Here is a 14,563-nt window from a genome sequence, read left to right on the forward strand (position 1 = left end):
GTACACAGGTGTATCTAATAAAGTGGCCACTGAGTGTGTGTTACTCCTCTCTTCCCTTAATAATTCCCTTTCTTGGTTGGTGCGACTGTAACAAAACCCAATTTCCCTCGGGATCAATAAAGTATGTCTGTCTGTCTGTCTAATGTTTGTCCTCTTACCCCACCATAAGATCCCACTCCATCTGTTAATCAGACCCTAAGCTGTCTGAATCACTCACATAATGTATCAGTTCATTTTAATTGGCTTGCTTGAAATTTTACTTTGTTGACCAAGTTCTAGGCCCTGCAAGAGTTTGTATTAACGTTAATTTCTGCCTGGTGGTTTTCCTGTAAAGTGCTCGAGGATATTTCACTGCATTAAATGCACAGCATAAGCTTCAGTTTATTCTCAACTCTGTTGCCCTTGGCCTTGCTTGGGACCTGTCCATTCTAGTGCACTGGATTTCATTCTGACAATTTGTTACACTTGCAGTTCTTACCCTTGTGTTCCCTACTTCTGTAACCTCTTCAGATTCCTGTCTGGATTCCAATTCTCACCATGTACATTTCTGCCTTCAGCTCTGGAATTCTCTCCTTAACTTGTCCTGCCTTTTGCTAAGACAATTCTTTGTGCTTGCATTCATTCTTCTGTGACCATCAAACCAAATCTCTCACCATTCTGTAACTCTGAAGTGCTTTGCTTAAAAACAGTACAGTCGGCCCTCCTTATCCGCGGGTCCAACCAGCCGCGGATCGGGAAAACCCGGAAGGTGAGCATTGTTCGCCTCGCGTCTTGTTTGTTCGCTACTTGTGTTGTGAGTGAGAGGAAGGAGTTTAAGGCTAGTAAGGGATGGCTGGCTAGCTATGTAAAGCATTACTGCGTCAAGAACTTAAAGATCACGGGAGAATCGGGATCGGCTGATGCCGAGGTGGTATCAGTGTTCCCAGAACAGCTACAATGGTTGCGTCTGTACTGAACATGTACAGACTTTTTTTCTTGTCATTATTCCCTAAACAATAGAGTCCAACAACTATTTACATTGTATTAGGTATTATAAGTAATCTAGAGATGATTTAAAGTATATGGGAGGATGTGCATAGGTTATATGCAAATAATACGCCATTTTATATAAGGGACTTGAGCATCCGCATTGTTTGGTATCCACTGGGGGTCCCGGAACCAATCCCCCATGGATAAGGAGGGCCGACTGTATATGATTTAAGGTTTTTATTGCTAGTGCTGTATTAATTTGATTTCTCGTTCCATTTTTTTTCCCATACAGGCTAACCGGGCTGGTGACAGCAGTCGTACATCAGGATCTGAATCCTCCCCATCCCACTCTGCACCGCAGTCGAGGGACACCTTTGTGCCGAGTCACGGCAGCGCTTTCCGCCTGCCGGAAGCGCAGCATCCATCTTCAGTCTACTACGTCAGTGCCACGCTGCCTGCTCAGAGAGTGAGCTCACCCATGTCCCTGCAGCGGACAGGCTCGCCACCCAAGCTCCAGCGGGCAGGCTCAACCGCCGAGAGTGGCATCTACACCACCCAGCGGCTAGCCTCCCCAAAGCAGACGGCCTCTCCCAGCCGCCTGTCCAAGTCGTACAGCACCAGCTCGCCGGTCAACATCGCAGCGTCCTCAGCTGCCCTCTCCCCCTCACCCCCAGCCAATGCAGTGACCTCGCCCGCACACCAGCCCAGCTCGGCCCAGCCCAGCTACGCCACACTCTCGCCCACCAAACGCCTCACCCACACGTCCGATCCATACAGCAAGCACCCGCAGGAGCTGTACGAGCGGAGTACCTTACAGAGGCCTGGCAGCCTAGCAGGTAACCTAGTTGGATGCTCATTTGGTGAGATGTCATTACCATTCGTAGGAGCAAAGAGGATGGTGCATAGGAGAAATTGAGAGATTACGTTAATTAGGAAAGGCTGTATAGTGTGGAACTGTTATGTTCTTCAGAGTGGTGATGATAGAAATCTTTACAATAATGAAGGGTTTTGTCTGAATACCGTATGGGCAATAAGGAATTATGACAAATCTCTCTACTCAAAGATGGCAACAATATTTTATGAACTGTTGTGTGGGATTTTAACATTCAAGGACATTGCATGTAGTAGTGTTCTCGCAACAAATTCCCCCCCTTGCGGTTGTTTTTATAGCTTTCCCACTTTCAGCTTTATTCCTAGATGATGCAGCAAATGTTTAAAATTCCATTTGATTAAAGTCCACATTATATTTCACCGACTGTACTACAACAAAGCTCTTAATGAACGCTACACACAGTAGGTCAAATGGTTATCATGTATTCCCTGGTAGCTGGAATGCTGTTCATGAAATGATTCAGAAATAATCCCAGAGTACAACATGAAATATCCCATACTGCTCATGATCCACCAGTGAAGTCTTCAGGTCCCGCTAGGGCTTCGTGGGAGGTTGCATTGTCTTCTGCTCCCTTCCAAGCTGAGTTTTTCCTGCTAACTGACTTTTCACCATTCAGTGTGATATTACAGGATTCAAGGCTTTATTTTCCAATATAACTTGTATTGGTTTGTATCCTCCACAGTTGACTGAAGGTACACCTTGTTCCTTTAAATGTAAGCTATATCAGAATTGATCCTCCACAGCCAAATGAAGACATAGAGCTGATACATCTAGACCATGCTGGTGTAGGGAATCACAAAACTAAGAGGTCTACGTTTGTGTATCCCAAACGTATCCCAGCAAGTGCGTGACAATAATAGACTTGCAATAATATTGCATAATGCTAGAAATCTCACTATTCATGTAACACACAAAATGCTGGTGGAACACAGCAGGCCAGGCAGCATCTATAGGAAGAAGTACAATCGACGTTTCAGGCCGAGACCCTTCGTCAGGACTAACTGAAAGAAGAGATAGTAAGAGATTTGAAAGTGGGAGGGGGAGGGGAAGATCCAAAATGATAAGGAGAAGACAGGAGGGGGAGGGATGAAGCTAAGAGCTGGAAAGTTGATAATAGGGATACAGAGCTGGAGAAGGGAAAGGATCATGGGACAGGAGGCCTAGAGAGAAAGAAAGAGGGACCGGAACAACAGGGGAAGATGGAGGGCAGGCATGGAGTGATTGGGAGAGGGACAGAGAGAGACAAAAGAGATAGAAAGAAAAAAGGGGAGGGAAATAAATAAATAAATAAATAAAGGGTGAGGTAAGAAGGGGATGGGGGGCAATAACGGAAGTTAGAGAAATCAATGTTCATGCCAACAGGTTGGAGGCTACCCAGCTGGAATATAAGGTGTTGGTCCTCCAACCTGAGTGTGGCTCCCTTGAATGAACAAGGGAGTCGTGTAGGGAGCAAACCCTGCGGAAAGCAGAAAGAGGGAGGGAAGGAACGATGTGCTTGGTAGTGGGATCCCGTTGGAGGTGGCAGAAGTTACGGAGAATTATATGTTGGACCCGGAGGCTGGTGGGGTGGTCGGTGAGGACAAGGGGAACCCTATCCTGAGTGGGGTGGCGGGAGGATGGGGTGAGAGCAGATGTGCGCCACTATTCATGTGTCTTTTTAAACTTTAGTTCCAAATCAAACCATGATATCACAGAAGCAATAAATGAGCTACTGGCTCTGTTCCTCCACTCCATAAGATTGTAACAGCCGCTGTTACAGAATTAACAGGATAACTACTCAAATGAAAATTCTGATTTTGTTTCTCATCCGACCAGTATCAACATGGGCAGTTCTGTCAAGCAATCTTTTCAAAAGCCAGGAGGCAATCTAATTAGCAATCAACTACCTACCCACTCAGGGTGATGCGTGTCCACATAAAATGTGAAGCGACGTTCCATTACTACCCTCTAACTTCATAGAAAAGTACAACATTGAGAAAACTGAGTTAAAGCTTTGCATTCAGTTTTGGTGAAACATTTTAGAAAAATATATTGGCTTTTAAGGAACATCACCAGAATGATTGAGGGCTTAAATTGTGAAAATATCTTACAGAAATTTGGCTTGCATCTTTGGAAGTGGTGGAAATTGGACACTTGTCAGCAAGGTGTTTTGGATGGTAAAAAAGACTTAACAGGATAAGTACAGAGAAGCTTACTCTAGTGTGGAAATTAAGATTAGGCAACATAATACGTATAGAAATATTGTAGATGATACTAAAAACATTTTTATCTACAAAGAGCAATAAAAATTACATGTTCTCTCCAAATGTTCATGCATATAGTGGGCAATTTGCCACTTACAGGTGGAAGATGAAATTAAGTTGCAAATCACCCATGGTGTAATAAAACAATAGAACAGATCGTCAGGCTAAATGACCTGTTACTGTCTGAAGTGTGCTGTCACTCTGATTCACAATTACTGAGAACGTACAAGGACCACTGTCCCACACATTACAATAGTGACTACAATTCAAACTTACTTAATTGGCCGTAAAGTGCAGTGTTTGATCTATGATTATGAAAGATGCTTTACAGAAAATGAAAGTCACTCTGTCAAAAGGTAAGTCTTGTAGCTTGAAACGCTCTTGTCATTTTACAACATGAGCAGTATACAAGTAGTCAATCAGAAAACAACCCAAGAGATTGTACCACCCCAGCTAATGAAAGGAAGAAACGTTAAAACAGGAAGCTGTGGGAACATGATATGTAGAAGACAATAGATTGATTTAGTATAGCTAATTACTGCTGATTATATCTGCTGTTGCCTGTAATGCGGAGCAGTACTTGAAGGAATGCTGTGGATATATTTTTCTATCAGTGTACTCTCATCTCTAGCTCTCAATTTCAAAAGTGCGGAACTGACTCTTTAATTTGAACCGTTGCTTGCTGCAATCAGTAATCACTTTTTTATGCAATCAGTTCCCACAGCCCAATCATTTCTCCTCTAAGCCTCCCGCAGCTGTTAGTGGGAGGTGACCTTCTAGTCGTTCATCAAAATCACAGCAGCTGGCCAATGCTCACTATAGGGTCCTCATTTTACGCAAATATAATTCAAACTAGGTTTTAATTATTTACATTAATATATTTTGTCAAAGAGTCTTTCCAATTTGATTTTTAGTTATGCCATCTATATTACATATTCGTGTCAGGTGACTGGACTGGAACTATCGCAGTTCTAGTACTCCATTCCAGTTCAATGAATTGTGTATTAATTCATCCTGATCTTATCCAGTGTTCATGACAGACACTTCCCACAAGAGAAAATCTGCAGATGCAGGCAGTCCAAGCAGCACACACAAAACGCTGGAGGAACTCAGCAGGCCAGGCAGCATCTATGGAAGAGAGTACAGTCGATGTTTCAGGCCGAGACCCTTCATCAGGAAGTTTCTCATCTTTCTTTGAAATATTTGATGTTTTCTCATGTTATACTTTCTTATGCATCAATGTAATTACTCTCTCACTTCTCTACTGTCTCACACTTATACTTCCTAACACGTGCACCTTCTTGCTCTCTCATCACATCTGTGCTACGCACACCCACTAGTTTCTGTGTCTCACCCAAGCTCACTTTTATTGCGTTGCACATGGACAGACTCAGTCCCTGAGTCCATACCCCTCATGGCCTTTTGCTTCTCTGAATGCTGAATTTTGTGCGCAATCTTTGGGGATGAAACCCTTTCCTTATTAAGCATCTGGTTCTGACATCAAACATAGTCAGGTCACCCAAACTTTGTTTCTTGGTCCTAAGCTCCATATATTGACCTGCTTCAGTCAATTATTACTGACTTATTAATTTGATTTTATTTCCCTTTTCAGACCTATATAAAACTTAAAAATACTTATTGCTTTTTATGTAGGCCTTTCCAAAATTGCAGGCAGGTGTCTTATTTTCACATTTCTTTCACTTGTTTGGATTCTGGGTAACAATGATCCAAACAAGAACAGTAGCATTTACTCATATTTACATTGGCAAGTTCCCGTTCCAAACACACCACCTCTCTCTCAGACCCTTTGCTGTCTCTAAGTGGTCACATTACTTATGTTGGTTCCAGTGCAGGACGGAAAGGAAGTTCCTTTACGTATAAGGCGGAAGACTAATAACTCTACATTAGAAACTTAACTTGCTGCTAGTGTGACTCCCACTCCCTGCAACTAGCTGAGGCAGAAAGAACCACATTGTTCAGAGCCTTAATGTCACATGGCCCAGCTATAACAGAGAGCATCTATAGCAGGAATGCAGCACTGACCTCAGCTCATCTGCCATTAAGCTCAGAGCATACCATGTCATTGCATACTCCAATGCTCCCCAGACCAGCCTCCCTCCATGAGCTTCAGCCCAACCATATTTCTGCTGACTGTGTCCTTTTGCACTGACACCTTGTTATCCATTACTCATGTGCTCACTGATCTCAGCTGTCTTTTATTTAAGCAATGCCTGAGTTTTAACATTCGCATTCTTGTCATCAAATACTACCTGGCCTCGCCCTTCCTTGTCTTTGTACTGTTCTTACCATACATTCTCAGCTCAATTTTCCACTTTGTGCCTTCAGCCTTGATATTACCGAATTAAACATCTCTATCTCTCTAACAATTCCTCACTTAAGAAATCGGAGGCACTTTGTTCAAGCATTCAGCCATTTTTTGTAAATCTGATTCTCTACTCAATGTCCATTTTTTTTTTGGTAATCCTCCTCTGAAGAACCTTGGGATTCCAGTTAATGCTCTGTATAGAAACATGGTTCACGAGAGCAGAATAGTTCAGGCATCATCATTTTGCCTTCTCAGCATTTCCAGTATTGGTTTGTCACATGTCAATGTGTGTCTGTTTTGTTTATTCATTCATGTCACTTCTTGCCCATCTGCAATTGTATCTGATCTGAGCTGCTTCCTGGGTTATTTTAACAAGGCTATTTTGAGTCCATTGGAGTCATATTTAGTCAATGCAGGGGAAGGATAATGGATTTCAGCCCTGAAGGATATTATTTAACCAGATAATGTTCTTTTTAACAATAATCAGGAGTTTCTAGTTCACCATTACTTTGTTTCAGGCTTGTTTAGTTAGTTGAATTTACACTCCAAGCTCACATATACCTCCAGATTAATAATCGAGGCCTCTCCACTAACACTTTTCAATAGCGTTAACTAATATTCCCAATCCTTCATGAATAGCCCAGCTCACTCCTAAAGTAATTCATTGCAATGAGTTGCACCAGTGAATCCATTAAACCATATTGTCCATGGATACCAATCAGGATAAAATGGGGAGAATCACTGAAATTCACTCATTACTCCCCACCCCACCCCTAGGTCTCCCCTATGTCCCATTCGCAATCGCATCTAACCTCCTGAAGAAAAAGTAAGGGGGCCTCGGTTTCACATCGAGTGGGGGCTTAACTGCATGTGTCACTGGCAGGGACGGGGACTGGGTGATACAGAGGAAGTACTTTACTGTTGAAAGCTGACTTAATCAAAGACCATGCAATACTTAGCCCATTCCTGAGAGTCTTAGCACTAACTGGTAAATTCAGCTGTTGACTTTCCAGCAAGATTTTTATTTGTGCAGGCATCTTAAACATAAAACTCCCCCAAAATGATTTTGGCTGCAGTGTAGTCTCCAAGCTTATCTCCAGTATAATCCTCATTGTCAGTGATTTGAAAAAAATTACTGCTCTTTCTATTGACCTGGGGGGCTGCCAGGTTTTTATTAACGCATTTCTCCTGAAACTGTAATATTTACGAGGCCAACTGGCTTCTTTGATTTCACTGGGATCTCGCTGAGATCAGTGTCCCTTGACTACCTTGCTCATGATGATCACCATCACTCTCAGCCTCCCAGTCTTGCAGTCATACCGAGCACTTGCGGTTGATCTTTGCCATTCATTATGGCTCGCTGCTTTCTATCTTATCAGAGAGGTGACTGTACTGTATACATAAAGAAAGAAGACCTAAGCAGCAAGCAGGGTGTCTCCATGTTTCCCTGCACAGCGGGCTTCCCCAGAGGGCAGGCGTTTCCTCCTTGGCAACTTCCAGCCCTGGCCTATCGCACAAAGGTATGCCCCCAGCAGGTACTGTTTTCACCAGGTCCCTGCGAGTTCTCTGTCATCCTTGCCCTCCCCACCTATCATTTCAGCAATAATAAATGGCAACAATACTTTGTAGGTGGAAGAATCTGTTGTTATATGGTATGTCCCTTCAGCTACAAGAACTTAAATGAAAATGTTGCTGATGTAGCACAAAACCGCAACTACTGCGATATGTGAACTTTACAATTGAAGCTTGTGCTCTATATGGGACTTTCAGAGAGTATTAGAATAAGGCACAATACTGTTTTGATTCCATTAATGGTGGCAATGCAATCTGTAAGCCTGCGTTTGTGTTTTTATTAATTGTGGATTTTGCATGCTGAGATTCTTCTTTTCCCTCGTGCATCACAGCCACCTCCCGGGCCTCCTACAGCAGCCAGCACAGCCACCTGGGTCCAGACCTGCGCCCGCTGCAGTCTCCAGAGCACCACATTGACCCAATATACGAAGATAGAGTTTATCAAAAGCCCCCTTTGAGGAGTCTCAGTCAAAGTCAAGGAGACCCTCTGCAGACATCTCTAACTGGGACTTATCGCACGAGTACAGGTACAGTGAGATATGTACAGCTATCATGCTTGCTATTTTATTAAGTTATATGTCTTCTCTGCCACACCAGCACACCCGTTTGCTAAAAGCACAGTTCCCAGTGAGGGCTCATACTCGAGGAATAAGTTGCACTCATAAGGCATCTTCCACTGCTTTGAGGCATCCCAAGTCACTTCAGCACAGTACTTTTCAAATTGTGACCATTGTTGAAATGAAGGTTTGCCAACTTACTGAAAAGAACATCTCATAAACAGCAGTGAGATGCTGATCAATGTTAATGATGTTGGTTGAGGAATAATTATTGGCCTGCACACCAGGGAGAAGTATCCTGCTCTTAGTTGTAGAGTCATACAACACGTAAACAAGTCCTTCAACTTTCTGTTTCCATGCAACCATCAAGTACTTACCAATACTAATCCCATTTATCAGCACTTGGCCCTGTTTTGGTGATTCAAGTACTCATCCAGATGCTTTTGAAATGTTACAAGAGTACTGCTTCCAGCACTTCATGGGCCATATATTTCAGACTGCAATCACACTCAGGGTGGAAAAAATCTACCTCAGATTTGACCCCTCCCCAAACCTCTTTCAACACATATTAAACATTAGCCCTTTGGTCTTAGCACCTATGTCATGGGGAAATAGTTCCTTGAGATTATTGACTTCTCATTTTTGCAACAGCAGATGAGATCTCATTTGTTACCTCATCCATGTGACAGATCATTTGTGATTTCCTATGAAAGAGCATTTGATGTTGCTTATTATCCTGCAGTCTCTCAAACATTGCACTGGAACCAATTTGTATTCACAGCAGTTGGAATCATACATTTATTATGATCATCAGTGGTATTTACAAAAGTCTCTCTCTCTCTCTCTCTCTCTCTCTCTCTCTCTCTCTCTCTCTCTCTCTCTCTCTCTCTCTCTCTCTCTCTCTCTCTCTCTCTCTCTCTCTCTCTCTCTCTCTCTGTAAATGACTATATATGGTTTACCTTGTTTATGTTATTGAGCAGAAAATGAGTGCAGTACTGAACAGATGCAATCAGAAAAATTCATTCCTGTCATAAAATAATTGTAATGAAAATGAAACATTGCACTTTTGTTTTAAAACCATGGCCAGTAAGCTGGCTGCTATTATAGTGGCATTCACACTGGTCTTTGAGGTTAGTGGTCCTGGATTCTAATCCGGCTGGCTCTTTGAACGCTTGCTATCCATGCTGGGTGGAGCATTGAGCTAGCAACTCGGCCTCATTTAAAAAAAACAGACAAATGCTAAGGAAACAGCAAAAGGTTGCTGCCCAATGCGCCACAAGACATGGGTAGGAAAAACAACATCATGACCAATGCTCCCTCAGGATGCATGTTCAAAGCAAATTTCTTAGCAAAGCACATATAGTATATGTCACCATATATAACTCTGAGATTCATTTTCTTGGGGGCATATTTAATAAATCCAATAACCATAATAGAGTCAATGAAGGACTGTACCAACAGAGCGAACAACCAGTGTGCAAAAGACAACAAACTGCGCAAATACAAAAAGAATAATAAAAAGATATAATAATAAAAAGTACTGTAAGAAATAAATATTGAGAACATGAGATGAAGAGTGCTTGATAGTGAATCCATAGGATGTGGGAACAGTTCATTCAGAACAACAATCCAGCAGCCTATTTGCTCCATAGAATTTAAGTGTTCCATCTCCTTTGGAAGATAGCAGTTAAGTTACTGGACTAACTAGTAGAGTTCTGGGTGGTCAATGTTCTAGAGATTCAAGTGTGCATCTCTCAAAGGGCAACTGGAAAATCTGCATTTAACTAAGTACATGCCAAGCAATGTAGCAGTATCTATGGAATGACCACTTTTCCCTAAAGCCTAGCCAATTCACTGATGCCTTTCAGAGAAGGAAATTCACCATCTTGACCTGGTCTTTAGGTGTATGGTTAAGGTCTGGTTGACTCCTCAGCTCAAGAAGAACTAGGGATGGTTAATACATGCCAGTGCTACCAGGACATTCACATTCACAGCTAGATAAGATAAATTATTCCTGGAGGCTTTATCACAAAGGCAACTGTTCTACCCCCAACACTTAACCTTCCTTTCTCAACCAATAGTTGATTAAATGCTTTGCTAATCACACACTAAATGGAAAGTGAGCTAACTCTTCATTATCCAAATGAATGCCAAAAAGGATTTTGTTAATATTTTTATAGATAATCAGCAGAAAAGTGTACATGGAAATTTTTGTAAATTTTAATCTTTGTAAAGCCTTTAAGAATTTTCTCCATGGTTGCTTACAGCAGCCCTAAATTAATCTTTGCTGGAAATTCAACGTATCCTCCAGAGGGTTGAATACTGATCGTACAGCCACACATAATGAGTTGCTGGTTTATACACACACAACATAAACCCTGCAAACTAACAATCTTTCTGAAAGCATTGATTCAGACAGACACAGAATGCCCTCAAAGTCAGTGACAGATTCTTAGAAAAAAACATGTTTATTGATTGAAAGGAAACCAAAACTTCATCACTACTCAAGTCAATCAGAATTATTTAACAGATAATGATTAAAAATTTTACTTAACTATTACCTTGAATATAGTAAAGATACCCCAATGTGTACGACTGTAATCAACAGATATTTATAGTATTTAAGATGTATTCTTTGAGAGGGTGAGAAAATTAGGAAGGGATTTCATGACTGCTATATACCTAAGCTGCATGACTTAGCTTTGTGCCCCTTTTATATATGTCCCCAATATAACTAACATTGAGCCCTGAGACTCTGAGCTTGAAGAATCTCATTAACGTCCTCATTACTTATTTCTGGTAATCTGACACTCAGACGAGGAAATGAAAAATTGTCAACGTTCTTCAATAGTATCTAGAAGGTGTCTGCAATTTCCTGGAAGTTGTTTTGTCTCCATTGACAGAATTCTGCCTCAGAAATGTTGTGTGTGTTCACATAAGTAACTGACACGCTGCTGGAGAGAGTGCCTTGAGGAAATTCCTGGGGAAGTTGCCGAGGAATTATTATTATTCCTTCGCATGTTATACTTCATGTGGGTGAGACCCAAACTGAGTGGTGGTCATAGGAGGAAATATTCCCATCAGAGATAGTAAGCCTAAATATTTTTAAATACTTCACAAAAATGATTAATTTTCTTGTGTAAAGGTCATTTATCTAAACAAAATTCTGAATGCTGATGTACCAAGACATTCTTTCAGTAGTATTAGCTTTGGAATTTGTGTGTAACTGAGATTGTTTGATCTGGAATAGGATCTCATGAAAATATGTCTAGCTTCTTCCAGGCCTTCCCACAATTTGGACTAGTATTGACAGACAGTATATTTCTTTATAATTAACCCCCTTGGGCGCAAACTCTGCAGGGGCCTTCTTCAACCATTCTTAACTCCTTCCTCATGATACTAAAATAAGCTTCAGGTGTGTCTGTGCCAGTGCACTTCTGGCCCACCTTCTGCCCTCCATGGGCTGAGAGATATCCAGAACCAAAATCAGGTTTGTTATCGCTGACATATGTCAGGTACTTTGTTGTTTTGTGGTAGCAGTACAGCACAAGACATAAAAATGTTCCATAAGTTACAGAAATAAGTAGTCAAAAAGAGGAATGACAAGGTACCGTACATGGACTGTTCAGAAACCTGATGGCAGAGAAGAAGCTGTTCCTAAAATGTCGTGTGGGTCTTCAATCTCCTGGATCTCTTCCCCTGTGGTAATAATGTGAAAAGGGCATGTTCGTATGGTGAGGGTCCTTAATGATACATGGAGAGTTCTGAGACACTGCCTTTTGAACATGTCTTCAGTGGTGGGGAGGGTTGTACTTTTGTTGAAGCTGGCTGAATCTACAGCCCTCTGCAGCCCTTTTCAGTCCTACACATTGGAGCCTCCATGCCGGGGACGATGCAACAATCAAAATGCACAACTGTAGAAATTTGCAAGTGTTTGATGACATACTAAGTCTCCTCAAATTCCCAATGAAGTAGGGTTGCTGGTGTGCCTTCTTTGTGAATGTATCAATGTGTTGGGTTCAGTTTACTGTTGTTGGCTGAGTTAAGGGTGGTGATAAATCATTATATTGGAGGGAGATTGAAAATCTGGCTGAGTGGTACCAAAACAACAATCCTTACTCAACGTCAGCAAGACCAAGGACCCGATTATTGACTTCAGGAGGAAGAAGCCAGAGATCCATCAGCCTGTCCTCATTGAGGATCAGAGGTGGAGAGGGTCAGAATAATATGGAAACACCAATGCTCCTGAGCGGAGCATTACAAGAAGTAGTGGACATAGCCTAGTCCATCATGGGTAAAGCCCTCACCACCATTGAGCACATCTCCACAGAGCACTGACAAAGGGAAGCAGCATCCATCATCAAGGACCCCCACCATCCAGATCATGCGTTCTTCTTGCTGCTGCCATCAGGAAGGAGTTGCTGGAGCTTCAGGACCCACATGACCAGGTTCAGGAACTGTTATTACCCTTCAACCATCGGGGTCTAAACCAAAGGAAGTAACTTCTTCAACTTCACTCTCGCCATCGTTGAAGGGTTTCCACGATCTATGAACTCACTTTCAAGGACTCTTCTTCTCACGTTCTCGATATTTATTATATTTTGTTATTTCTTGTTGTATTTGCACTCTTTGTTGTCTTTTGCACTTTGTTTATCTGTCTGTCCCGTTGGATGTGGTCTTTTAGTGATTCTACTGTGTTTCTTATATTTACTGTGAATGCCCACAAGAAAATGAATCTCAGGGTTGTATATGGTGACACATATGTACTTTGGTAATAAATTTACTTTTACTTGTATTTAAGTCTGTTAATAACCCTGAACTCAGTCAGCTATTCTAATGTCTGCATTTTGAAGCTATTTCCTTATTTGTTTGAATGATGTACAAATGCAAAGCATTGTTGATCTCTCATTTCTCACATCATTATTGTTTTGTAGAGTGGGTGTTCATACAACTGTAGTTTGTAATTGTGTTAGTTTCAAAATAACCAAGTTTCTGGGATTATTGAACGTTGAACATAGAGCAATACTACACAGGAACAGGCCATTTGGCCCACAAAGTTATGCCAATCCTATTAAATTAGTAACGAAATGGACAACCTAACTATCCCCCCTGCCTACACAATGCCTGTATCCTTACATTTTCCTCACAGTCATGGGCCTATCTAAATGTATGAAATATATCTGTCTCTAGATTCGTTAGGCAGTGTTTTCCAGGCACCCACCATTCTCTGTGTAAAAATAAACCTCTGCTTCAGATCTCATTTGAAATTATCCCCTCTCACCTTAAATGCATGTCCTCTGATCTAGGACATTTCAACCTTTGGAAAATGATACTGCTTGCCTACTCTATCATTGCCTCTCATAATCTTATAAACCTCTAACAGATCTCCCCTCAGAATCCACCACTCCAGAGAAAACAACCCAAATATGTCTACTGTCATTATTGTACATGCTCTCTACTCCAGGCTGTATCCTGGTAAACTTCTTCTGCAGCCTCTCCAAACCCTCGACATCCTTCTTATAATGGGGTGAACAGAACTGTTTGCAATACTCCAGATGCAGCCTAATTAGAGTTTTATAAATCTACAGCATAACTTCCTGACCTTGAATTCAATGCCTTGACTAGTGAAGGCAAGCATGTCCTATGCCTTCTTAACCACCCTATCAAACTGTGTAGCCACTTTCAGGCGGCTATTGTGTGGGAATAATCAATTTCAGCAGCAAACAGATCCTCTGCAGGGCATTACAGCTTACTCAGTTCAAATTTATGAGCACATTTTAATGATAGAAAAGGTTTCTTATTAAATAGGATTGTTGATGCTTCAGTGGGATGCATGAGCTTTGCAAAATAAGGGTAAGCATTTATAGAAGCAATAATCTCTTTCCCTAGATCTACATTTGTGTTAGATAATGTGCAACCAAAATACACATTGATTCTTAAGAAGATTCATTGTACTTGTGCACACATGAACTTCAGCAAATGACAATAAACTTGATTTTGACTT

The 14,563-nt window shown here is 41.6% G+C and overlaps 1 protein-coding gene across 12 annotated transcripts in view; it reads left to right on the forward strand.

The window, feature by feature from the left end:
- The window catches only part of LOC140713685 (catenin delta-2-like), a 1,190,818-nt gene that overhangs the window by 908,484 nt on the left and 267,771 nt on the right, over positions 1–14,563 (forward strand). For all 12 annotated transcript variants that reach the window (XM_073024066.1, XM_073024071.1, XM_073024072.1 and 9 more), the window contains 2 exons: positions 1,262–1,805; positions 8,335–8,529. In XM_073024066.1, coding sequence (XP_072880167.1) covers positions 1,262–1,805; positions 8,335–8,529 — 739 coding nt within the window. The remainder of the gene's footprint in view (positions 1–1,261; positions 1,806–8,334; positions 8,530–14,563) is intronic.

The sequence above is a fragment of the Hemitrygon akajei genome, chromosome 20, assembly GCF_048418815.1.
Source record: "Hemitrygon akajei chromosome 20, sHemAka1.3, whole genome shotgun sequence".
Lineage (NCBI taxonomy): Eukaryota > Metazoa > Chordata > Chondrichthyes > Myliobatiformes > Dasyatidae > Hemitrygon > Hemitrygon akajei.